The 27,119-nt window shown below is 40.7% G+C and overlaps 1 protein-coding gene across 3 annotated transcripts; it reads right to left on the bottom strand.

Annotated features, from left to right (window-relative positions):
* Nucleotides 1–2,288: 2,288 nt before the first annotated feature.
* Nucleotides 2,289–26,221, bottom strand: LOC122985890 (aggrecan core protein-like). Of its 3 annotated transcripts, XM_044356888.1 has the most exons (20): nucleotides 25,969–26,216; nucleotides 21,833–21,927; nucleotides 21,562–21,653; nucleotides 20,296–20,587; nucleotides 19,415–19,589; nucleotides 18,779–18,906; nucleotides 18,377–18,670; nucleotides 17,421–18,191; nucleotides 17,108–17,282; nucleotides 16,892–17,019; nucleotides 15,138–15,431; nucleotides 14,953–15,051; nucleotides 13,003–14,850; nucleotides 11,912–11,989; nucleotides 10,840–10,953; nucleotides 8,413–8,571; nucleotides 8,230–8,312; nucleotides 6,401–6,545; nucleotides 4,635–4,817; nucleotides 2,289–4,521 (listed from the first exon to the last, which is right to left on the bottom strand). In XM_044356888.1, the coding sequence occupies exons 2-20, from the start codon at nucleotides 21,918–21,920 to the stop codon at nucleotides 4,433–4,435; spliced, it is 5,235 nt and encodes a 1,744-aa protein (XP_044212823.1). In that variant the 5' UTR covers nucleotides 21,921–21,927; nucleotides 25,969–26,216; the 3' UTR covers nucleotides 2,289–4,432. The 3 variants fall into 3 exon arrangements, with proteins under 3 accessions (XP_044212823.1, XP_044212833.1, XP_044212842.1); XM_044356898.1 differs by lacking the exon at nucleotides 10,840–10,953; XM_044356907.1 differs by lacking the exons at nucleotides 2,289–4,521; nucleotides 4,635–4,817; nucleotides 6,401–6,545; ... (1 more) ...; nucleotides 8,413–8,571; nucleotides 10,840–10,953 and adding an exon at nucleotides 11,014–11,541 and having other exon boundaries at nucleotides 25,969–26,221.
* Between the last annotated feature and the right edge of the window lie 898 nt (nucleotides 26,222–27,119).

The following is a 27,119-nucleotide window of genomic DNA, read 5'->3' as shown; positions in this document are numbered from 1 at the left end:
CAAACAACAGAGATTTGAACCCATCTTAACCCTTAAATTGCAGCTAAACTAATGAAACAGCAGCAGCCTCACAAGTCTGTGATTCAAGTTACTTTTAGAGTAAAAACAGACAATAAATAGTTGCATATAAACAAGAACGATGAGTCTAAATTTATTCTTAAATTTGTTGAGGTTCTTTAAAATTCCACAGCTTTGACTTTATTTAAATAGTTTCTTATTATGTTATTTGTTTGGTCTTTTTATAGATATTCTTTTTATATTTATGGTTCATGTTTAAGTTCAAACCTTCAACAGCAACAACACCAACTCTGACGCAGAGTTCGACAATGACGTTAATGTTTCTGAAACGGTTACAGCTCGCTCGTGAAGTAATTAAGTATATATTTTAAGTTATTGTGACATAAACATTGTAATTGTAATCTGTTTTCTACTAATTAACGAGTGCAAAATATCATCAGAGCAGAGAGAGAGACGATTCATCCAGAGGGCCCCCGGGAGGCAGAGAGGTGAGCCGCTGTGTGTGGAGGGTGGGGTGCAGAGGATCCTTAAAAGGACTCTATTCAGTCACAAGGCAGCGCTGACGCCATGTACAACCCACCCAGTTGGGCAAATACAAATTTACCGTAATTTTATTATTCCTGTGAGTCAGCACTGTATGCTATTTACCTCAGCTACTGCCAGAAAAACACTGAGCTCACTGAGACTCAGACACCAAGGTGAAAGACGCGTTTGTTGTCTGTACCTGGAATATCTGGGTGTTGACCCTCCAGGAATGACTGATCTCTGCAGTTTGTTGATTATGTAACTTTCAAACATCTTTATGTAGCTTTTCTGTATGAGCAGCATGTGTCATAAGGGAAACCTGAACCCATTACATAAGGTAACAACCAAAGAGTTTTTTATTTGGCATTGATTGATTCGTTTTCAGAGTAGAAACATTCAGACATTCTGCAACATGAACAGTAAGGTTCACAGTTTTTCAAGTCTGTCTTAAAACATCAGTCAGGTGTCCGTATGAGCAGTGAAAGAGGTTTTCCTCCTGTTCATACTGGCTATTAAAAGATCCTTCAAATGTGCTTTCAATGAAAGTGATGGAGGCTAAAATCCACAGTGTGTCTGCACAGTCATTTAAAAGTAGATGTGAAGCTTATATGAGGCTTCAGCAGTCTGAGCTAGTCATATCAAGTGGATATCTGACACATTTACAGTCTTTTTAGCATCAGATTCCCTCTTTGTGTTTCCCTGTTGAGCTGCAGGTGGAAGTATAGTAACAAAAAGAGGGACTTTGACACTAAAAAGACTGTAACATTGAAAGATATCTACTTGATTTGACTCATTTGGACGCTGAAGCTTCATATTAGCTTCAGATAAACTTTTAAATAGATTTTTGCACAGAAGGAGGACTGTGGATTTTGTCCTCCATCACTTACATTGTAAGTGCATTATGAAGGGATCTTCTAATGGTCAGTATGAACAGGAGGAATGATTACAGCAAGAAAAACATGTTTCAATGTTCATTTGAACACCTGACAGACTTGAAAAACCGAGAACCCGTCCTTTAAAGTAGAAATTGAAAGACATTCTTATGTGAGGATGAGGCAAAAATGTGTTTTTCCTTACATGATATTTTGTGTATCTTTGTTAAATCACTTCCTTGTTTTTAATCTGTCCCATCTCAAGAGCGTTTAGTGTTTTATTGATGAATTTATAAACCATAGCGTTGTCCTCACATTGACATGATGTTTGAATTTGCATTTGAACTGACACATTTAAGGATGAGGCTGGCTTTATACCACATTTTTCTTATCGTCTCATGAAAAGACCAAAACCAGAAATGTGTCAGTCCGTCTCTCAATACTTTCTACTTTGATTTCCTTGTCTGTGGTATTCAACCTACTGAAGATATATATATCTTTTAAAATGGGTCACAAATATATAGTTTTGTTTTGTTTTGTTTTTTAAAAAAGCTCAGGAGTTACCTAAAGTAGCTGGGCACTGTAGTTTTTAGCAAACATTACTAAAACAGGAGAAAATTGTGTATTTGTTGGGGAGTATTTTCAGCGGCGGATTAATACACATTTGGCGGTCTAGTGAGCTAGTACAGCAGTATTTCTGGCAGCAGGATGGTGTATAAAATAAACTACAGTATGTGTGTTTATGATAATGAAGGAACATGTCACTCAGTGCAGCGGTGCGGCTCACTGATGTGTTTTTAATATATTTTGGACGACAACGGAGGTCTACGGCACAGAGGAAAAAAGATTTATCAGACTTTGGATACACACATAATACTTGTAAGCAGATCAATTTATTGTAGGTTTTGGTCTTTTCATGGATTTGTTGACAATATGAAAAATATAGACTATTGCCAGACGTTAATGAGTGAATAAAATGTGGCTACAGCAGACACACACGTACAACTCGGAAATTGAATTCTCAGTCTTTGGTTTATCATGCAGCAGGTGACAGTACGTTAGAAGAAGGCACAGCCCCCCCCCAAAATACAGCAACAATGACACAAAACAAGTGCACAAATGAAAGCAAAGTTGGAAAAAAGAAACAATAATAGTAACACACTGCAATGGTTACGGCGAGGTTATTTCCTCTGAAGCTACACACATGAAACTGATAACAGGTTCATTATACCGACACCTGCTCCACAGAAACGCCGTGCACTGCACAGCCTCGTGGAAGATGATAAGAGACTAAACACACAGAAAACGAAAGACTCAAACCAGCCGACATGACAAACTGTGAGGTCATGAACAGTACCACTTCATCCTCTACACATTAACTATGAAACATGGAGTTTATTCGCCCCGGCCGTGTGTTGCTGACGCTGCTGTAGTCTAATACAACAGTACTGAATCTCTCTCTCTTTTATATAACAATCACCGGCTCAGTCCAGCAGAGACTCTGTCGCTGTGTGAAATCAATAAATAAAAGGTTGTATGTAGACAAAAGTTTCTGCTTAAACCAGAGACTTGTGGTCAAAGCTTGATCGGGTTTGTTTGATTTCTTCCTACGACTTAGTTTTGCTTAAATATTAACTTGTTTGCACTCATCTAGGAAGGTTTTTGTTTATTTTTTTAAGATATATTTTTAGGCATTTTTGCCTTTAACCGAGAGCTGATAATGGAGACGGGAAACATGGTGGTGAGAGATTTGGCTAGCACAGCGCTACCGTCAGAATCTATGTACACAATTGCCGGATGATGTCATATTGCGTTGCAGCAAAAGTTGCACCAACTTTTTCTCCGGGTGACCCAACATTGGTTTGCTTGAACCTTCTGCATTAGCACTCCCGCCGCAGTACATGCTGGAAGGCAATTTATTTTACCCCCCCCCCCCCGCTTTCATTCTTTATGCTAAACTAAGCTAACGTTAACCGCCTGCTTCATATTTAGCGTGCAGACATGATATGAGACGGTGGCATCCATCTTTCCCAAAGTTTCCCAAAATGTCAAACTTTTCCTTTTGACAGTTAAATTTAGAGTTGCATCAGGTTTACCTCTACCTGACTTTTGCAATAAGTCTTCCACATTCAAAATCCAAACTTGTCAAACTGAAGTCGGTATGAATTAGCCGCTCCAGATGCTCAAAATGACTCGGCCACAGTTCCCGCTCTACAATGTATTTTTACAAAGAGTGTTTGTTAAAATTAATTGAAATTGAACTCAACCATTAATACTGGGGTTTCCATCTTCATGTATTCATATACTAAACTTAAAACAGCGCTCTAATGTGCTTACACTTAATGACAACATTCACCTCCGGGTGACGTTAGATGGATTGTTTCCTGTGATGAATCGTCGTTTTTTTATCAAGTCGTATAACAGGAACGAACAGCAGGAAACTGACACTGACACCTTCAACTTCACCGACTGTGATGATTGACGTGAAAACACTTTAACACACATTTTAAAGCAGAATCCCCCCCCCCCCCTGCTGCTGTGTTTTAACTCCTACATAAATTAGAGTTTAATGGGTACACAAATACATTTCTTCATGGTACCTGACATCATCATCAGCTCATTCGACCGACATCTAAATGCCGATCAGGATATGTGGACTGTTTTCTGTGGTAAAGATCTACAGCAGACTACAGTGAACCAGACAGATGTTGCCGTCTATAAATGTAAAACTTGTATAGAACAAATTATTTCATCAATAATTTCACCAAACAAAATTATATTACAATACACACAATGAAAATAAACTCAGAGCAATAAAATTATTACATATAATTAAAATATATTATGAAGGGGCAGGGAACACAACAGACAAAAAATCACATTACCATGATGTAGCACCCTGTGGGATGTGGAAATTTCAATAATTCAACCTTTCAAATCATCTTCACTAAAATGGAAAATGGATTTTTGTGTGGAGCAAATGTTCTTTTAAATAATTAATTCCTCTTTGTTCTTTCTTAGTGAAGCTTGCTGCTGCTGCTGCTGCTGCTGGCTGGTTCTGCCGGACTCCTGCTGATCCTCTCCTGTATTCTTTTTCTGGATTTTACTGCGGTGACGGAGAAGACACAACAAAAAGTGAGTTATTGTTAGAAATGAACACACCCATCCTTCGTTATCAGTGAGGTTTCTCTACAAACTATATTTGTAGAGCGAACTCACCGTCAGTACATTCCACCTGGGGTTTCTCCCACTGTCCGTCTGCCTTACAGCGAACTACCGGTGGGTGGCGCTGTGTAAACCCTGGGTTGCACTGATACCGGATGATGGAGTTGACAGGGTACTCCTCCCTCCTGTTACCGAACATGTGAGCGTTCTCCACCTCCGGCGGGGCGCCACAGGACACTGAGGACAGAGGTCAACATATCAAACCATGTCTCCTAGAAATATGTTTATATACTATTAAACTGCAACAGGAAACGTAATTCCAGACCAATAATGTTTTCTGCCAACATAACAAGGTTGTTCAGTCAAGTATTTGGCAAGTCACAAAAATATTAATATTGAACGTATGAGTAAAATGTTCAGTGGCAACGTATTTCCTGTTTTTCTCAGCCAAAATATCTGAGTTTGCAGTACAATGTCTGGAAAAGTTTAGGCACTGGCAGCACTTAGTTAAGGTTAGACCATCTTTTATCTTGTTGTTTTGGTTTTAATCCCATTTCAAGCAACAGTAGACAGCTGTTTCCTGAAAACAAGCTCTGCTAAACCAGTATGCTACTTGCTAGAGGTATTCACTAGGGGATGTGCAGAGGGCCCAGTATTTGTATTTGTATTTGTTGAGGCAGCAAAATTATTTGTATTTGTATTCGAATGAAAGTGGGAAGAGGCCTAAAAAAATATTGTTTTTGTTTTTATTATGCTTTTAATTAGAAAATTAAAGTGTCAGTAACTCCAGGAATGATGTCCAAATAAGGAAATGTGCGTCATGTAGCAGGTGGATGTGACTCCCCTCGTTGAGACCTGCTGATAGACGTCACAGTGGAGCAGAGAAGAGACACTGAGATAGTGATGTAACTGACCTGCATGCTGGTATTTGACTTTTTTTTTTTCTTCCCAAAAACAAATAATTTTCAAAATATTTGTGTGAAACAAATATTTGTAAGAAACCCCACTATATGTGCTTTTTCGAATAACGTATTTGTATTCAAGCACGCCCCTAGTATTCACAGTTCCACTTGGTTCCTATAGTCACCGAGACCCGACCCAGGACTCGAGTCGGTCCTGATTATACTCAGTCTGATCGGGTGGGTGGGGTACCGGTTTTATTGGGTCTTGGGTTTGTGTGTCAGATTCTCTATTAACTCTGCTCATGTGATGTGTCATTATCACCACAGGGGAAAATGTGTGTTTAGAGGCAAGACGGAGAGTGTGAGCTGTGGAGCGCAGGGAAAAAATGACATGTTTTGCTCTTTTCGACTGCTGCAGCTCGTTAATTGCTGGAGCATCAGACTGCTGCTGTTGCTGTTTTCTCTCATTTGGGTCTGTTTGTTGGTCTAATTACTGCATCTACTGCACTTTTCTTTCCTGATCTGAATGTTTGCAGGTTGGGTTCGGGCAGGTCTTCCATGGGTCCATTTCAGTTCAGCTCACCAAAATTTTAGACCCATGAGACCTGTAATACCTGCTCAGCAGCCAACGGCAGATATGCAATGTTAGCAACTATGTAGTGAACAAAGTGGAGCATTTACTTTAGCAGCTACAGTAAAAAAAACATGTTTTTTCAGGAGCTGGTGACAGTCAGAATAGAGCTAAAAGGAGAATCAATGTCAGACTGGATGTGCGAGCATTTAAACGTTTGCCAATACATTTACCATAGCAACCACATCAGGCAATAATATCTGCTCTCTAGTGACTGTACATCAATCGATGCAGCTTTAAAGGCTTTGCTTCAGACCGGAGCAGATGTGAAGCCTGAGCCGGCGTACCTGGGCCTTTCTTGCAGGTGAATGGCAGGTGGTAGTTGCAGGGCACGTCGTTCCACTGACCGCTCTCTTGCCAGATCATCACCACACAGTCTTCTCCGGCTTTAAAGTAACTATCAGGCTGGTTCGGCCTCCAGTTTTCATATTGCTGAAGAAGAAAAAGGAAATAGAAACATTCTTTACCACAAAGTAAGCACAGAGTAGAGGGACCTCACAGCTTTACCTTTGAATTTTACTGTTTTTATCATTTTGTATTAGCTAAATCATACTATAATATCTTATACCATGCAACACTACTGTTTTTGTTGTTTGTTTAGCCCTTCAGGATGTTCGTCCACAGCAAGAAATATCAACATCTAAATTGCCAGATTGCCATGAAATGTAGTTTTTGTATGTTGTAGAGCTGAATGGATTAGTAAATCAATCAATCAGTTGATCAACAAAACATTACTTTGCTACTATTTTAATAATCGATTAATAGTTTCAGTCGTTTTTAAAGTAAGAATGCCAAACATGTTGGTTCAAGCTCCTCAAATGTTTGGATTTGATGCTTTTCCTTGTTATATATGATAATAGATTAAATGTCTTTGGATTTTGCACCGTTGGTTGGATAAACAAACTATTTCAACATATTACCTCGGATGTAATAATATGTCTTAAATAGGGGTTTTTCACTATTTTCCAGCAGTTTATGTGCAAAATGATTAAGAGAAAATAACTGGAAGATTAATAAATGATGAGAATTAATGTTATTTGCAGCACCAGTGTGTTGAGCCCCTGAGCTTTCCTCTAGCATTACAATCAAAAATAAATGTCCTCTTACACACAGGAATATCAAATGTAGTGCAATACATTATTTACTTTGGTGGCTCCACTGCTGGTAAAGCTCTGAGAGTAGAATAATCATCAGTACTGTGTGTGTGTGTGTTTTTGAGTGTGTAATGAACATTTCAGCGTCAAGCGTCCGCTAGCAGGGTGTGTTTAAACTTTTAGGTCTCTTGCTGCAAAGGTGGCAGAAGTACAGATGATATATGTCTTTCGTTCTTGCACCTGTGCGCTGAGGAAGGTGCAGCGATGCAGCTGAGGTTGTGTTTATGCAGATCAGGTGGTGCAGAGCTATTTTGGTGATTGAGTTTTCACCTGCTCAGAGAACCTCTTATCACAAGTGTAAACAGCAATTTTCACAGCTTTTCACACATCAAAACCTTTTTATCTTTTTACTAGTCGAGAGTAGTGGAAAACATACACTGCAGGTAACAGCTTCTCATTTTTAGCTGACTGTCATTGTCTGTATAATAACAGATGTCACCTGTGGCAGATTAGATCAGCTGTAGCTAATTAACTTTAATTGTGTAACGGGTACAATGAAAAGTTCTCTGGTGAATGTGCTCTCAGCAGCAGGTGTTGGTATTCACACTTAGATTGTTTGTCAGTGAAGATGCATCACTCTGTAACAACACTGTGGACTGAGTGTTTTTGTAGTTTGATAGAGACATAATCAGCTGATCACCTCACTTCAAGAATCTTAAACTCTGATTCACATCAAATCAATATTTTAATCTGATTAATTTAATAGTTCTGAATCAGGACCTTCAGTACTTGTATTAAGTAGCTCCTGAAGTACAGAAGGCTGCAGCATATAATTTAAATGTGTCAGATAATTCAATTCACATTTCATATATTATGCTTTTCATCTCATTTTTAGGTTATGAACATTAATTTGGCTGCTACTGGAAACCGTTTCTGCCAACCTAGAAGATTCAGTAAGGGATTTGAAAAGGTTTGGATTCAATAAGTGGATAAAATGCTATGAAACACCGTCCTTCACTCACCAGCGGAGTGCCATCTGTCCAGCGGAAGTCATTCTCTACTGTCTTGTCGTTCAGTCCGATCCACTGGTAGTCCTTTCCGTTCACTGCGGGCGGAAAAACATGTCGACAGAACTTTACTTTTCATTTTCTCTACGTCTCTACAGACACAAACACGCACACACACACACCACGTTAAGCACTCACAGTTGACAAAGTGTTGCTCCTCCGGTGTGATGATGCTGACCAGATGTGCGTTCAGGTCCCGGCAGCGCTGCTCTGCGTCCAGCCACTCCTCCCTCTCGGAGAAGTGCAGGTAGCAGTTCCCCTGAAACTTAGTCCAACCTTTTTCACACTGCTGCTCATCTGCAGCCACAACACCAAGGAGGAAACATTGTGAAATATGTCACTTCATTCAATGTATGAACTTTCACTTAAATATGTCCCTTTTTTTTCAATTTTGAGGCTCTGAGACAAAGATAATATCTACAACTACAGATGGGTTGAAATACTAAAGCACTGAATCTGATGATGAGAAGCTTTTCATCATCAGATGCAGCTGTCTGTTAGTGCTTCAGCAGCTGGAACAGTGCTTGATGTTCTTCACAACCCATGTAGTGTTTCTGTTTAACATATTCAGTTGTTGTCTTGTAAGTCAGTGAGGAATATATTATCCCACCGCGATGCCCGCAGTCAGTCCTGCATCCAGTACAAACTTGATGATGGATGGTATTTCCTTCCTGACGTGCTAATGTCCCAATACAGAATGGAAAATTACACATAATTTCACTCTCAACAGGAAGGGCCATGCCCAACAGTAACGTGATTGTAAATTTCCACTTTTTTTTTTTTCTTTTTCTCAAACATTGAAAGGCTTCATTCTCTCCCATGCTCCACTTTAATGAGTTGGTTCAGCCAAACATTTCCACTTAGCCTTAGTAGCATTTAGCCGTGCAGAAAGCATTGGTTTTTATTTGCCCCAGAGTTTGAGATGTCCACCTCTGAGACTTCTGTTACCATCCCAATTTTCTGTCTGGTCACATCAGCATTTAAAACAGAGAAATTTCATGGCAAATTTAGTTACTTTGAATTAGTTTTCTAACTAACCGTTAGCAAGCTCGTTAGCTGTGATTTCCCTCTTCAATAAGATGTTATTAAAGAAAATGGTTTGCTATGCTGAACAAAATGCCAGAGGGATATAAACAGATCAGTAGAGAGAAAATAGAGAAACTGCGAGTGATATCGTGACTGGCCGTATGTCACATGGACCAGCCAATGTACTTTGTGGTGTGACCTCCAGTTTGCTCAGGGTAATCCGCAGACCCCACTGTGAACACGAGCATGGAAGGTCATTGTTGACCTTTGGATCAGTATGTGTGACAACATAATCTCAACTCAAGATCCACTCACTAGCCTTTTTCTGAGCTTTCAAGTGCCTCTCACAGTCTTCATCCACTAATGGAACTGTCTCAGGTGTCATCGTACAACATCAAAGATCAGTGGTGAGGACCCTCCAACACGGAGCAGAACATCTTGTCAGTAAAGAGGAGGGTAGAGAGATTGTCGCTCTGGGCCAGCGCGGGTACAAAAAGTGAATGACGAGAATGCGGCCCCAAGCATAATGAAGCTAGTGTCAATCACATGATCTCCGAGTGTAACTGTGGTCATGTGATGACACCTGAGCCAGTTCCATTTTCTGATGAAGACTGTGATATGCGGTTTAAAGGCCTGAATAAGCTAATATCTTGGACCTTAAACTGAGATTATTGTGTCTCACTATGAACAACGTTCTGCCAAAGAAACCTTTGTTTGTTTGATAAGTCCCTCCTCCCTTAGTTACTGTTGCTACACCAGTCTGGCGTTTAATAGTAACATGGCACATATGCAGTTTTTATTGATAATGGTGGCAGATTTACCACTCAAAATTGGCAGTGATTATTGGAATATTGGGATGTGTCAACGTGGCTTCCAATACCAGGTCCTGAACAGGGATATTCTGAATGGAACCTGAAATCCTGTAAATGAATATAGTTATCTAATAATATGCTGCCCTTTAATCTTGGAAGTAATGCTAGGATACAACGTAAGCGTTTGTCAAGAGACAAATACTTTATTTAATCCATTCCTTAAAATTGTTCTGTTGTGTTTTGGGTTTTGGACAAAAGAAAAATCTCTTTCTTCAGATACTTACTACTAGTAGTACCCTATGCTCATCACTTCGGCAACTTGGGAGGTCTCCAAACAGACCTGCTGAGTCATTTAGGTTGTTTAACTATGACTGGACAATTGCTGTTCAATAAAGGGGTATAAAAAAGGGTTAATTGTTCAGTGTTTTGAGCTGTAAAAAACTGAACAATTACTGCATTACCAGACACTGCTTGTGGTAAGTGAAATATTTTTTTCTGTGATTTGGATGAACTGACCCTTTAGCTACTTTTACAGCCTTTTGCAGACCAGGGACATCACAGTTACACGTTTTGCATCTTCAACTGTTGGGCCACCAGGACTCCACATGACTTTGTATTTTCACAGAGCCACAGTGAGTAATGATGGTGATGTTTAGCATCTCTCTTTCGCTTCAGTTGTTTTTGAGAGGCTTTTGTTAGTATTTATTAGCTGAAGCTGATCTCGTACCGATCTCACAGCGTTCCCCTCCGTAGCTGGGCAGGCATAAGCATTTGTAAGAGTCTGCACTCTCCACACAGGTGGCTCCATTGGCACAAGGGTTGGAATGGCACACATCTACCTCTGCAAAAAAGGGGGCGGGTGACACTACTGTTTGAGCGAGGGGTGGGGATGGGAGGTGGTTAGGTTGGCAAACAAGAAGAGGTGGGGGGTGGGGGTGGGGCTGTGATAGCAGGACTATCACACCTCAGGACTGATGGAGTTAGTGAACAATACTATCACTGCTGGAACTTCTGATCCAGATTAGACTTACTGCAAACTATGTTTTGTTTTTGATACATCTTATGATTTGAGGTCTTCCAGGTTACCAAATATATATGATATATAATGAAATGCATATTTATTTAGTTTTGCAAAGGCAATAACTAAAAATCACAATATTTGCAGTAAGTTTATGTTTGAATCTGTGGTTAGTTGCAGCAGAAGATCAGTATTCGATTTCCAGCAGGATTAGAGCACCCATATAATGCCAGAAAGCACATATGTTGCCCATGTTTAGCATGCATGCAGTGGAGCGGAGGTGGCGAATTGGCACAGCAGACCAAAAACAACATATAGGCTGACGACACTTGTGATAAACGTGTGACACAGATGCTGTGTAACGTCAGAGCAGAGCCGATACGTATTTGACAAACACCATAACATTCAAATCTGCCACACAAACACAGAGACCCATAACCAGGCACAGACAAAATGAACGAAAAGGAACACACAAAACAAAGAGCAAAAATATGATGCAAAACAGGACAGAACAGCAGGGAGAGAAAAAGGATTTTTGTTAAGTCTGGTAATGCTGATTCACAAACAGTAAATATAATCAAGTGTTTATCTGAAAATATAACTTTAGGTCACAAGCTGATTAATAAACAGAATGCAGTCCAAAAATATAAAACATGCAAACTGCTCAACAACAAAGACATACGGAGAAACGTTACTGACGAGGTTTGTTAAACCAAAACATCGTCACACAATTTTTAATGCATACAAAGAAAGGAGAAGGATGAACAGTGTTGGGACTTACCATGGCAGAGAGCGACCCCGTCCTCTACTGTACATGAAGCGCTGCCACAGGGGTTGGGTTCACATGGGTTAAGGCCACCTAGAAACATAGGTAAAATGATTAAAATGTGATGCTCTGAATCTACAAGTGTAAATTCAGCGGTGGAGCTGTGATGCCTTTTTTTCTTTTGTTAAAGTTACACTATTGTTGTGTTGAAACGGAGTTACCGGGGGTTTTGATTTTGTTGGTCAGATGAGAGTCTTAAACTCTTCCAGCACAGGACCATGTTCTGTTTCTTCATTGCTTATAGACTTACAAAGTTGTGTCATCAGCAAACTTTATCAAAGATTTAGGGCTGCAACTAACGATTCATTTTATTATTAATTTCCTAGAGTCCAAAGTGACGTCTTCAAATGTCTTGTTTTGTCTGACCAACAGTCTAAAACCCAAAAATATTATAATAATATTTAATATAATTTAAGACAAGGCAGCAAAAGCAGCAAATTAAACAATTATCAAAATTGTTGTTGATTATTTTTTTGTCTAATTAATTAATCAACTAGTCGTAGCAGCTCCGCAAACATTTGTTGCTAATGCTGACTGACACAGCTGTTATTTTCTCAGTTCACTGATTAATCCTTGAGTCCATAAAATGTCAGACAACAGTGTAAAGTGTCCACAACAACTTCACAAAGCACAAGTTGACTTCTTTAAATTGTTTGCTTGTTTTGTCCGATCAACAGTCCAAAACCCAGAGATGTACAGTTTACTGACATAGACTAACTAGAAGTATTTGCATTTGAGAGGTTTAAGTTTTGCATAAAAAATGACCCAAACCGTTAACTGATCCTTTTCTTTCCATTAAAGATTCAACTAATCATTTCAGCTCTTGACGAAAACATGCAAAACCCGCAGTAAACTCCTTTAAACATTATATCATGAGGGTGCAAAATCCCTATAATTTTGAACAAACCCTGCTTTCCGTACCATCCACACACTCTGTCCCTTGGTTTTACAGAATACAAGACAACACATTGTAAAATATGTAATATTACCTAAGAACCAAAGACACAAAGTATTAAATTGTCATGTGAAAGAATAGGTAGACTTACCCTCCACAGAATCAGTTTCTGCCACAATGCCTGGTGCCTGCACAGAGACTGGTGTAGCTGCAGTAGCAGGGGCAGCCAGTCCTGCAGGGGCGAATGCATGGCCGGGGGTCTGATAGACATTATTAGAAGTCTGTGCTAGTTCAACTCCACTCAGCATCTGCTCTGCTCCTGTGGTGCTCTCTGTCAGTACCCACTCACTGGACGGAGAGGGCAGCACCACTTGTGGCAGATCTCCAGAGGGAGCTCCTGAAGAAACGCCACTGGCTGTGGATGAGTGGGTATCTCCGCTGCCGGAGTAGATGCCACTGCCGCTGCTGCCGCTTCCTTCTCCACTGTACTCTGCTGACCCCTGTCCAAGCTCCATAGCCACTGTATTGCCTCCAGATACCTCTGTCATAAAATCCTCAGTCAAGAATGTAACACTGCCTTCTTCCCCGCTGGTAGAGGACTCCAATCCAGACATTCCTGATCCAGACCCAGAGTGGAAGCCTGAGCTTCCAGATCCTGACATATGTCCACCACTTCCCTGTCCGGAGCTGTAGAGTAAAAACCCAGAGGCCTCCTGCTCTACAGAAGATGACTCTGTAAGGTCAGTGAAGCCTGACCCCACAAAGGTAACACCTGAGAAGAGCCCAGAGCCACTTCCAGAGGCCGAGCCACTGAGATCACCACTGAGAACCCCAGATCCTGAGCCACTGAATGCCAGAGAGCCTCCACCAAGCTCATACTCCTTGTGGGTAATATGTGTGGATGCATCAACCAGTTCATCATCTACAAGTAGTATCTGAGCATCTCCTGGCTGTCCACTGGCACTTCCAGAGGCTCCTGATGGGAAACCACTGAACCCAGAAAAGTCCCGGCTAGTGATGAAACTGGACGACATGCCAGAGAATTGTCCACTTTGTCCACTTTCCATGGAAGAGCCACTCTCTGCAGAGCCAGATCCACTGCCAGATCCGGACAGGTCCCCACTACCACTGACCACTCCAGAGCCTGTTTCAGATAAAGGGAAGATAAGGATCCCCACGCTCCCCTCTTCGGCTTCTTGGAGTCTTCCTGAAACTGAACCTCCTTCAGCCAGAGTGCTGTCGATGCCTGAAAAAATGACAGTGATGTCGGATCTTTCTCCACTGAGACCTGATCCAGAAGCATCTGTACTGGTAAGACCCAGTGTTCCACTGGGCAGCTCTGCACTCACACTACCAACCAGGTCCCCTGAGCCAGACTGATCTCCTGAGCCAAACAAGTCTCCAGAACCATATAAGTCTCCAGAGATGACCCGATCTCCAGAACCAGACAAGTCTCCAGAGATGACATGGTCTCCAGAACCAGACAAGTCTCCAGAAATGACCCCATCTCTAGAACCAGACAAGTCTCCTGAGATGACCCGGTCTTCAGAACCAGACAGGTCTCCAGAGATGACATGGTCTCCAGAACCAGACAAGTCTCCAGAGATGGCCCCGTCTCTAGAACCAGACAAGTCTTCTGAGATAACCCGGTCTTCAGAACCAGACAAGTCTCCAGAGATGACACGGTCTCCAGAACCAGACAAGTCTCCAGAGATGGCCCCATCTCTAGTACCAGACAAGTCTCCTGAGATGACCCGGTCTTCAGTGCCAGACAAGTCTCCAGAGATGACCCCGTCTCCAGAACCAGACAAGTCTCCAGAGATGACCCGGTCTTCAGAACCAGACAAGTCTGAAGATCCAGACCCGTCTCCAGAGCCAAACAAGTCTCCAGAGTGATCCCCAGAGCCGCTATCAACTGCAGACCCTGAGCCAAAGTCTTCTGAGCCTGAACCAGAACCTGAAGACTCCACAGGGATGGGTTGGACGATGGAGGGGACAGCTAAAGAGACATATAAGAAGAGAGTGAGTTACATGGGAAGTATAAGAAATGTTTGGGCAGGTAAATAAAGCATTCAGTGTTCAGGACTGAAATATAGCTTACCAGGCCTCAATAAATCAGTAACTGTTGTTAGGTTCAGGAGGGCCTCCTGGATATCTGTGATGTTCAGTCCAGTTTCATTTGCAATAAGTAGAATATCAGCTGCAAGAATTAAACAGAGGAAAATTATATGCATTAATGAATGAATTCAGAACGAGCCCTTTAGATAGTTATAATTAAGTGTTTACCTCTAAAACAATATGCATCATATCTGGCGTGAAGGTCAGGGTAGCCTGCCCGGTTGGGGTCAGCGTACACAGTGTGTACTCCTCTCCTCCCCGCTCCGCACCCAGCACGAGGGTTGGTGATGGGATAACGGACGCTACGATCCAAGAGCCAGCCAGCACGGCACTTGTCAAAACCCATTTTCCAGGCTGCATAGAGTTCTCCTGTGGAGGCCAGGATGGCGTTCTGCGCTTGACAGCTAGAAACAGCCTCATCATAGGTGAAACCCTCCGCAGAGCCCAAGTGGAAAACCTCGCCTGTGGAGCAGATGACGAAGAGACGTAAAGATGGTGAAGAAGTGAAAAAAGTTGAAAATGGAGACATAAAGTCAGAGACAAACTGAAATCCTTGTCTGATCCTGTCTTACATATGTTATACTCATATCATTCTAAGTCTGGTACATTTTGGTTAATTGTAATTCAAGTTTTCATGACTCCTATAGTTCATTTAAAAAGCTTACTGCTTGTTTACTGACAAGCATTTGGCTAATTGATGTTAAATATGGCACAAAAATTTTCATTACTTGTTAAAACTAAATTAAACGTGGATGCTAGCTTTTTAGCATAGACTTGTAAAAACCTTAAAGGAACAGTTTCAACATTTAGGACAATATGCTTACAGTATTTGCTTTCTTGTTAAGTCTTAGATGAGAGGATCAATACCATTTTTGTGTTTCTCCGTCAAGTATGGAGCTGGAGCCAGGAGGCAATTAGCATAAAGATTGGAAGCAGGGGGAAACAGCAAGCTTGTTTCTCTACCTCCCAACACTCCTAGAACTTGTATCTTGTCGGTTTAATCTGTACAGATTTAGAAAGAGTAACACTGTACTATTTCTTGACAAACAACCACACTTCTGTGTAGTGTCTCCTTGTTGCCTGGAAACCTCAAAGTAACGAAAAGGCTCTTGAAAATCAGTGCTCTTAGATGCTGTTTGCCAAAAAATAGTTACAGCACATACCATAACTCTCCTTAAAAACCACAAATTGTTGTATTTTTTACATTTCTGTTTGTGTACAAATTAAACAAATGACATATAACACATTAACTGGTAAGCCAACTGGTGGAGTTTTGAGCTTCAGCCAGAGCCAGGACAGCTGTTTCCCACTATTTCCAGTCTTTATGCTAAGCTATGCTAACTGCCTTTAGATTCAAGTTCAATTCTTCATGTACAGATAGTAGAGTGGCATCGATCGTTTTACAGCAAGATGCATTAATTGGTTTTTTGGCCTTGTTTTCAGCAGAAACAAGTAGTGAACACAACACTGACATATTATCAGCTTTTAAGTTGGTATGTTGATCTTGTTAGCAAACAGTTGCTTATTTCCACATCCAGCAGTTACAGAACAACATTATCATTCATTTGGAGTCGTGTTTCTGTCCACCTGGTGAATGTAAGTCCAATATTCACTCTCTTTATTTTGTTTTTGCTCTCTACCAACTCCTGAGGGAAATATCTGTCTCTTTAGCTGCTAAATGTTCCACTATGTTCAGCAGCTAGTCGCTAACTGTTTGCCATTTGGTGCTGAGCAGGTAGTGTACAGTGAGTTTTTAGAGGTTTTTCTTTGAAAAGTGCTGCAGCCAAAAGCGACACTATAAGAGCACTGTGAGTGAAACAAAACAGTAAAGTTGCAGTTGGACAGCTAAACAATGAGCTGAAACTTGCTATAAAGCTGAGGGCAGCTGCAGAGTTTCTGGTAATTCTCTGTAGGTTTCTCACCTTTGAGCCCATCAGCGTAGCAGTACACATCATATCTCTCATCTGCTGGCCTCAGACCATAGGACCGAACTCCAGGTTGATCTCCCAGATCTCCAGTACACTTATCTCGAGGGGAAACAATGGGATACCTAGAAAAGAGCAGATGTGAAGGCTTATTAAATGTCTTTTTAGAACAATAATCTCTCTGCCTGGTCTGAAAATACATGTCAGATTTACCTGACAGTCTGGTCCATCAACCATCCTGCAGCACACTGGTGATATCCAGCCTCGTATGCCGCCTGCAGCTGCTCTGGGGTGGCGATGGAGGCTCCAACACTCTGGCAGGCCAGCTGGGCCTCAATGAAAGTGAGGACATAGCGACCGGATCCTGGGCGGTAATGGAAGACCACACCTGCGTACAGAAAGAAGAAGAAAAGAAAGAATCTCATGTGGTGGAGCCTTTTTATTCAATATTAGGAGTTGGACCACACTAGACTGTCTTTGTGACGTTACAGTGACTATAACATGCACCAGCAGTTCCATCACTGACCAGTTGAAGGCATCACAAAGCTTTCACTGGGCTCCCTGGCCACCTCAGGCCTGGCAGTGACTGGCTGTATCCACTCAGTGATGACTTCAGTGACGCTGGGCGGCTGAGGCTCCCTGGACACGTCAGGCTCGGCGGTGGCTGGCTGTATCCACTCAGTGATGTGCTCAGTGGCGCTGGGCGGCTGAGGCTCCCTGGACACGTCAGGCTCGGCGGTGGCTGGCTGTATCCACTCAGTGATGTGCTCAGTGGCGCTGGGCGGCTGAGGCTCCCTGTCCACGCCAGGCTGGGCGGTGACTGGCTGTATCCACTCAGTGATGTGCTCAGTGGCGCTGGGCGGCTGAGGCTCCCTGTCCACCCCAGGCTCGGCGGTGGCTGGCTGTATCCACTCAGTGATGTGCTCAGTGGCGCTGGGCGGCTGAGGCTCCCTGTCCACCCCAGGCTGGGCGGTGGCTGGCTGTATCCACTCAGTGATGTGCTCAGTGGCGCTGGGCGGCTGAGGCTCCCTGTCCACATCAGGCTTGGCGGTGGCTGGCTGTATCCACTCAGTGATGAGCTCAGTGACGCTGGGCGGCTGAGGCAGCGGTAGCTCGGTGGGGCTCTCTGTGAAGGTGAAGTCCACAACCGTAGGCTGCTGAGTCTCCACCTCTCCAACCGCTTCGCTCTCTGTAGTCGTCCTCCTGAAGAACACCTCTGGGCTCCGTGTCTCCGTGCTAACACTCAACACATCACTTCCTTCTCTTATGATACCTGAACCATCTTCATCAGTTAAGTCTGAAAGTGAGGGAGAAGAAGTGTTAATAAGGGAATCCTAAGACTTTGCTGTGACTATATTCACATCTTTTTTATGTTGGTCTTTCTCATCTTGTTGTCTGATTTTCACAGAACAGAACTAGACTACTTATGGAGCACAGAAAGCACTGTAAATCTAGACACTCAGGATTTGAATGAGGACTTACCCGTGTAGCAGAAGGCGTCATAGCGAGACTCAGGAAGTGGGTATCCTGTCTGGTTTGTGTGGAGGTAAACAGTTCGCACCCCCAGCAGACCTCCTCCGCACTGCGGCCGTCGAATGTTGATGGGGTAACGGACGCTCCTGTCTCCCAGCCAGCCAGCGTTACAGACATCCATCCCACCCTGCCAGGCCAGGTACAGCTGACCTGTAGTAGCCAGCTGAGCGCCGTGCTTAGAGCATTCCACCACAGCCTCAGAGAAGGTGAACTTTTCTGCAGAGGCGGTGTAGAAAACTTTGCCTGTATCGGATAAGGGAGGTTAGATTATTAAAATTAAAGAATGACCTTAAAATACACAAAGAACATCTAAAAATGTATGAAAATTCCCACAACAGATTCATTGTGTACCTGTCATCCTCTCACTAAAGCAGTAGACGTCATAAGTCTCATTGAGTTCTCTCACTCCATAAGTCCTGACCCCGGGAAGTTCCTCTTTGTCACCGTAGCAGTTCACACGAGGATCATGGATTGGGTACCTTCAGTCAAAGACAAATGAGCTTTGGTTTCTTAAGTATGAAATAGTTAACGTATTGCTGCTTTTCTGCAGGCAACAATGAATTCTCTGATGTTGGAGCATTCATGAACACACCACTAAGGAGTGTTTAAAAATCGTCCCTTCTAGAAACTGTGCAACACATCACAATTCTGACAGAAAATTAATTTAATAATTAAACAAAAGTGACAAACTGTTCAATGCAGGGAATGATTTAAAGCACATTTTTACTCATAATTAAGCTGTTATACAAACATATACATAACATAAACATATACAACCTTTGACCTATACTAGTTATAGTATATATAATAATATAGTATATATATTTTAAATGTATGTAAAATAGAAAGTACATAGACTGTGCATTTGTCAGTTGGATAGCTTGTATTTGTTAAGACACTTATATATAATATGTTTGTCACCATCATCAACACATGAATCTTCATTAATCGGCAGTCATTGTCCGTCATGTTACAGCACAGACTGACCTGACTGTCTGGTCAGAGAGCCAGCCAGCATCACACTGGTGGAATCCATCATCATAAGCTGCTTGAAGCTGTTCAGGTGAAGCTAGGACGGCGCTGTTCTGGGTACACGCAGCCTTCGCCTTCTCGAAGGTCAAACTGTAGCGGCCCATGATGGCCCGGTAGTGGAAGACGATACCTACAGAGATAAACAATAGTTTAAAGTGTAGCTTCACTGATACTGGAGTTCTTATCTGTATTTAAAATCAGGTAACATAACATATCACATAACATAACCAAGCAATTTTTTGTTACTTATGGGTCGACATATAAACATTAACTGATATGTCTGCCATGAACTAATATCGGCCGATATATCAGTCCAGCTTTGGTTTAAAGGTGAATTCAGTAAGATGTTGTCATGGTCAAGACCACAAAACAAGAAAACACTCACAAAGTCTCTACAAAAGGTTAAGTAAAGTACAATTATCCAATTTTATTTAAATAATAAAACATGTTTAGAAATTTTTAAACCTAATCTGGATTTGCATCAAAGTATCACAGCGACAGATGATGATTTGGTGATGGTGGTAACTTGATTTTACTTAAAACCTGTCTGAGAATATTATGGCTTTGTAATGAAATCAATTTGTGCAAAACGTCAAGTCTGGTTCATGACCACTGAGTTATTTCTGTAATACCACGGCAACACATTTGGCAGCATGTTGCACTTCTGGACACAGCTTATGTCAAATAGGCCACACCCACATGAATTTGGCAACCAATTAAAGGAAAACAGTGTGAAATATAACAAAAACAATTAAACAACTTTTTCAGGGATATTCAGATCTGTTGTATCCACCGCATTTGTCTCTCAGACACTGATCTGACACTCCTTTGCGTACCTTGAACCTGCACATTGATATCGTCGTGGTTGTCCTCAATGTCGTGTTGAACCTCACAGCGGTAGACTCCCGTGTCGCTGGACCGCAGTTCAGATATCTTGATGGTAGCGTCTGTCGGGGTTGTCGGGTAGCCCGTCAGTTGAACCCTGTCCAGGTAGCTCTCGCCGATACGCACCTGTCCTTCCAAGGCCACTAAGATGGTCGTGACTTTTTCTTTGGTGATGAGGCTCCATTTGATGCGGTGAGCGAAGGGGGCGATGGTGGGAGCTCCTGGGTCTGGGACAGTGTGGTCCTACATGGAAAACAACAACATTCACCAATTTACTTCATACTTCCTTACAGGGTGTGATGCAGCTCCTTTAAAATGTATCCCTATGAAATGGGTGACAGTGAGCTCTCTTCATTATCCCGAGTTATGTGGAAATAGTTTCTGAAAATACACATTACTGTTAATTTTTTAAATGTATTTTATTGATGCTATGAGCACCAAAAACTAATTTACATTTATTATATTAGAGTGGAGGCAGAAGTTTTTATTTAGTTACCATTAAACTGAAACTGCACGACTCTATACTGCCAGAGGTTAGTAGGAAAATCTGTTTTTTTTTAAATTAGAATAAAAAACAAATTGAATTTGGGAGCAACAGAGTTTTTTTCTCTTGTTTTATACTTCTGTGTTTTGCAAGATAAGTCTTCAATTATCTGTCTCTTGATTTTTTCTTTTTTTTTTTTTTTTTTTAAATCTGTACACCTTTAAAGCTGTATTCATTTTTGGCCACTAGGGGGCAGAGAAACTCTGAAACAATCTGGCAGACACACAGTCATGACATTGGTTTATTATATAGCTGTTAGCTAACAATTCCCAGATATGGAGCAGAAATAGCACTCATCTCTCTGTCAAATATTCCCTCTCCTTTTAGCTCTTTTTTTACAATAACCCCTGAGAAAAATATCTGACTCTTTAGCTCCAAGATGTTACACTTTACTCTCCAGCTAGTTGCTTTTGTCTGCTGGGCAGGTAGCAATGGTGGATTTATTGGATTTTTTGTTGAAAACAAATGTTAATGTAATAAAATCAAAATGAAGTCATGAGCTAAAAGAGGCTCAGAAAAGCTGCAAAAGAGCATTTTTACATTTAATTATAAAATATATTTTAAAAGAAATAATTAGCAGAGCTTTAAGTTATGTAAACAGTCCGCCATTTAAGCATATGACAAATTGGTTTTTTTCTGGACTGATATTTAGCAAAAGCTCGTATTCACACACCTCGAAGTAACACGGTAATGTTAACGTTCCTCCCAGTAGAGGACGCTGTGGTTTCTCCAGAGGAATGCCCACACTCAGCACATCCTCTGGATCTGTGAGAGAAAAACACAGAAAATAGGAAGAAAGACGACAACATATAAACTCTATCTGACTAAAAATGACAGATGTTTGAGATCTGTATCGAGAGAGACATAAGCATATTTCATACAGCCTTGATTTACGGTCATGATGTTTTCAGGTGCACTTCATGAAGATCAGAATGCTTTCTTACCCAGAAGTGAACGCTCTTCATAAACGTAGTCAAATGTTGCAGAGATGACATTCAGACACACAGTCAGAAGCACAGTCCACCTGATCATATTTTATCTGAAATAAGGAAAGGAAGGAAAATGAGCAAAATGCAAGTAAAACAATTATGAGTCATAATAAGAATTTCATTAATCCCCAGAAAGTTTTCTTTTAGGAACCGTCATCATGTCACCTTATCTCACTAATGATGGGATATAAAAGCATCGCTCTCATTTTTGTCACTGCTACATATAAAACAGTGAGCATTTATTGCTGTTTCTGTTTTGAAAATTAAATTAATTAATTTAATGTAATTGATATTTTTTCATTCAAATAAGTGTTGCATGTACTAAATATAAATACATGAAAATAACAAATAAGTACTGCATGAGAAAATACTGAAAACGATCAGAAATTAATTTTTTGTTAGTTAAGTTACGAATAAAACCAGACTTTTCACTACATTTCAAAGACATCTGTTCACTGATTTTGGAGATATATTATATCTATACATATATATAGTTATATATATAGTTATATATTAACTATGACACAGATTAATGAGATGGAAAACGACCTTCTTGGTGGAGGTGACAAACTGTGCCACTGAATTTAACAATTAAATATCAAATAGTGCAAACAAAAGTGAAAATGTCTCATATAATAAAACATTTTTTCAGTCAAAGAGGGATCAATACAAGCTCTCATTCCACAGTTATGCTGTTAGCGGACCCCATTTCTCTACAGATACACACAAAATACAAAGAAATCCCGCCATAAAGTCACATGCATTCATTCAAAACACATGTAGCAGTCCTACAGTTTAAACACTGCTCTGTCTGTGAATACGCTGCCGGTCCAGCCGAGTCATATCCAAATTAAAACACAAGTCGCTGATGTTCAAAGTCAAGTTGACAAATCAGCTCTGAAGTCCAAGTCATTTGATGTACACCTCCAGACTCCTAAAACCAAACTGACATGATTCCAATTGAATGAATCCACAAAAGTCACACAGCAGCTACATTTCCGGGAGGAATGACACACGACCGCACGACCGGTTCATGTGAGCAATTACTCACTCTCTAACAACCGCCTCTTATTTTCTACAAGGAGGAAAACAAGGAGCTGCAGTTATTTCAAAAAGTAAATGTTTGCTGTTATTACATCTGAGCAACACTTCCTGCTCCTCCCTCCTCCTCCTCCCAGTGAGAGACTTGTGAAGAGTGAAGAGACTTTTCCTAAATTCGGTTCGTATGTTCCAGTCTCAACACAATAATAATACAAAATTAACTCCATTACTTAATATGTGAAGAATCTAAAAGAAGTGCATGAGGAATATTTGCTCATTAAACCACAAGTTATAAGTAGTTTTTGAGGTATTTGGACTTTGATTCCCATTATATACAATTTCACTTTCACCATTTGATCCTTGAGTATGCTACATGCTAATACTTGTTTACTTACAACTTTAAATGCAGGACTTTTACTTGCAATTAAGTATTTTTCCACCATGACATTTCTACTCTTACAGAACTTAAATTCATTGACAACATGGTTTAAAACCCTTGATAATTCTCATGAAGATTGAACCTGCCATAACTGATTTTTTGGCTATATCATGACCTTCTAAGTTGATTTGTTGGACTTGTTAGCAAACAGTTGCTTATTTCCACATCCAGCAGTTATGGAGCAACAACACCTGGTGAATATAAGTCCAATATTCACTCTCTTTAAGCTCTGTTTTTGCTCTCTACCAACTCCTGAGAGAAATATCTGGCTCTTTATCTGCTAAATGCTCCACAACGTTCACCAGCTAGTCTACAGCTAACTGTGTCTGTTTGCCATTTAGTGCTGAGCAGCAGTACAGTGGCTTTTTAGAGCTATTTCTCTGAAAACAGCTGCCTGCTGCGGCCCAAAATGACACTATGAGAGCGCTGAGAGTGAACTAAAACAGTAAATTTGCAAAGTCGCAGCTAAAAAATGAGCTAAAACTCACTATAAAGCCGAGAGGAGCTGCAGAGTCGCTGATAATCTCTGTACATACGTTCATACGTCATTATAAATATTGATTATAGCCGCTTCAGAGATTCATGACTAAATAGACAGAAGAGTTTATCACTCAAAAACTGATGTGCTTCATCTGGGCTGTGTAGGTGTGGCAATGGCCTGACACCATACACGAACAAAACCTACAACTTTCATCCTGATTTTGATTCAAATATTACTAAACTCTGACTGGTGCACGGAAATATGTGACATCACCGTTTCCCAACTGAGACCTGCCCACTTCAAACCAGTGAGAAGAGCTCACACAGGTATACAAATACAGAAGTCTCTCATGGGAAATAACCAAAACTTTTCCTTCAGGGTCTCTCAGTAAAAGGATTGGAATACAAATAATAAAATGTCACTCCTAGATTTTACAGTTGGTCAGCAGCACCGAAAGCACAGAGAGTTCACGTAAACAGCTCAGAAACCCTGGGACAAATTGTCACTGGGGCATCAGACCAGGTGTGGATGCAGCTCTGGCACTCAGCACAGATTCAACAAGCTCCTGCAAACTGCTCTGAGCTGCGGAAATCTAACACACTTTCCACAACCTGAACAAATTGCTCAGTTATCGCCAGAGATGCAGTGAAGCAAAGGTGAACACTCCTGTCTGCTTTTATTTGCCAAATAGAGTTTATGTAACTCGTAAGGCTGATGTGAAACTTCATGTGGAGAAGTTTCTTTGGTTTCACGTCTATGTAGGACCCAAAACTCAACTCAGCTGCTCCCAGATGTACATCTGATCTGTTAAAAGTTGCCTTTCTTCAGAACCTGGAGGGAGTGTCTCCTCAGGACTGAGACGTGGTGTTTGGACTTAGTGACAGTTCATTAGCAGCTGAGTTGTGTGTATGTGTGTGTGTGTGTGTGAGTCGCACCGGTGGCCGGCCCCCACACTGAGCTCATTGAGCTGCTGTGGTGAGCTCCACTCCCAGAGAGACCAAGGGCCCATAAGACCAGATCTGTTCCCCCACTTGAAGCCTGTATTATGGGAGCTCTGACGACACCGGGGCCTATGTAAACAGCACGGTGTATATATTCCAGAGTCTGCCCTTTTTCCATCACGTCTCAACACTGCAAACATTCAGGAAGGAGACTCGGAAAAATGTGAGACATGATGGGAGGAGCTGAGGCCATGACAGGACAACTCCTCACCTGTACATCTATTTTTTCTCCCTACATGAGGCACTTTTCTCATGTGAACAATCAGGTTTGAACAACCGGTTTGTCAAATACAATCTATAGATTCTCTACATGATATTAAACACACTTTTGAAACAGAAAAAAATCACTTTAATATTCCTCTACTACTATTTAAAGTTTATTTTATAGATATATTAACATTCTGCAGTACTTTCATCAACATAAGCTGTTTTTAAATCTGATTAAAAATATAATTAACTCAAATATAAGTGTGTGTGTGATACACAAGAGTGATTAAACTGACATTCTTTGAGGTACTTTATCACTTGTGGAAGACCAAACAAATAAAGTTTATAGTTTTGACATGTTTGTCTTCTATGTAGTAAAAGTAATGACAGATTTGGTTTTAGTTTGTTTCATTTATTTCATTTCATTTTTGTCAAATTTATTCTGATGTTTTTTTATTTTATTTTATGTTATTTGTCAAGGCCGTTCAGATATTAAACTGATATGATGCTGACATATTAATTGTCCAATAGACAGACATGTTTTTCAAGTTTTAAGGTGAAAAACACAGATCTAATCTGTTGATTTCCTACATATCTTCTTTTTGAAATAATTTTTTCCTTCTTCAGAAATAAAATTTCATATTGAATATTTGAAGACAAAAAGAAGACTGAATATGAATCCACGTGTCGATTCAGGAGGAACAGCAGAGTTTAAACTCATCTGAAATTCACTTTATCCATCTTTTCAGACTTGAATATATCTTCACAATGAATGATATTCTGTGTTAAGTTCAATCACAGGGATGTGAGTTAATGTAGATGAGAACAGAGTATCTTAAGGTAAAGAGAGCATACATGTTCATGTTTCTTCATAAAAGGAAACTTTGTATAAAACTTTTTTATAAAAAAGAATATTACCCACCTGTTGCAGAACTTCTTCTTCAGTGGTGTATTTTTCGGCTCAGTGGAGTTCCAGTTTGCCAGGTTGTGAGTTTAAAAGTTCCAGTGAGCAGAAGCAACAGCTCAGGATGCTTGGCTGTGTGCAGAAGAAAGAAACTGGGACCAGGTCTGGCTGTCAAACCTCAGAGGAAACACCGGCGTCAAGCTGTTCGCAGTGAAACGTGAGGAAGCCACGTTACCGCTTTCAAAATAAAACCAGGCTGCTGGGTGAAACCCTTGCTGCTCAGGAGGTGAGTGAGTTCAACACTGTAACATTTTTTCAGACAAAGTAACATGTTTCATTGTCATTTTCACTTTATTTGTATTTTTTTTTAAGAGGGAAAAACAGTGGAGCAATGAAACATTACCAGCTGTGAACCTGACTCAGTTTAGAAACAGATAAAAACAAAAGAAACAGAGAAACAATTGTCAAGATATGGCAAGAAAAATATATATGGCAAGTTTATTTGTACGGCACATTTCATACACAAGAGCAATTTAAAGTGCTTTACATAATGCATTAGAAAAACAATATAAGAACATTAAAATGCCAATTAAGAGAATAGAAACCTTTTTAAAAGGAAATTAGAAAAGTTAAGAACAGAGTCATAAATACTGGAAATACAGTTCAGAGTGCAGAAACAAATTGCAAAATACCCCAAATGTAAAAAGGAAAAAGGAAACACAATTGCAGTAGAGAAACCAATCAATTAATTGATCAAAGATGCAGGAAAACAACAGTTTTTAAGTTAGATTTGAAAGTCGTTAGAGTGACGAATCATCAATAAAAGAATACAGGATGAGGCAGAAAATAGCAAGAAACACAACAGATGTTTCAAACCAGAACAAATATCTCATTAGACCAAGCTGATCCCCCAATTTAAGTTATGCTTTTATTTTGAAGGAAATGTATCTGGGGATATCTGGCATACTTGATTTATATGAAGGTGGTGAGAGAGGGAGGGGGGTTGAGGAGGTGGAAGGTGTGTGCTCGTCCCACTGCAGCTTGTTAGAAATGAGGTAATGATCCTTATACAGTCAGGGAGTCAGCTAGTGTTGTCTTTTGTATTTTAAGGCTTTTCAATTCAAATCAGTGGCCCCCCAAGTAAAATATTCTTAGGCATTGACTCTAAT

The sequence above is a fragment of the Thunnus albacares genome, chromosome 1, assembly GCF_914725855.1.
Source record: "Thunnus albacares chromosome 1, fThuAlb1.1, whole genome shotgun sequence".
Taxonomy (NCBI): Eukaryota; Metazoa; Chordata; class Actinopteri; order Scombriformes; family Scombridae; genus Thunnus; species Thunnus albacares.
Note: the sequence above shows the minus strand (reverse complement) of the source record. Positions and strands in the feature narration are given on the sequence as shown.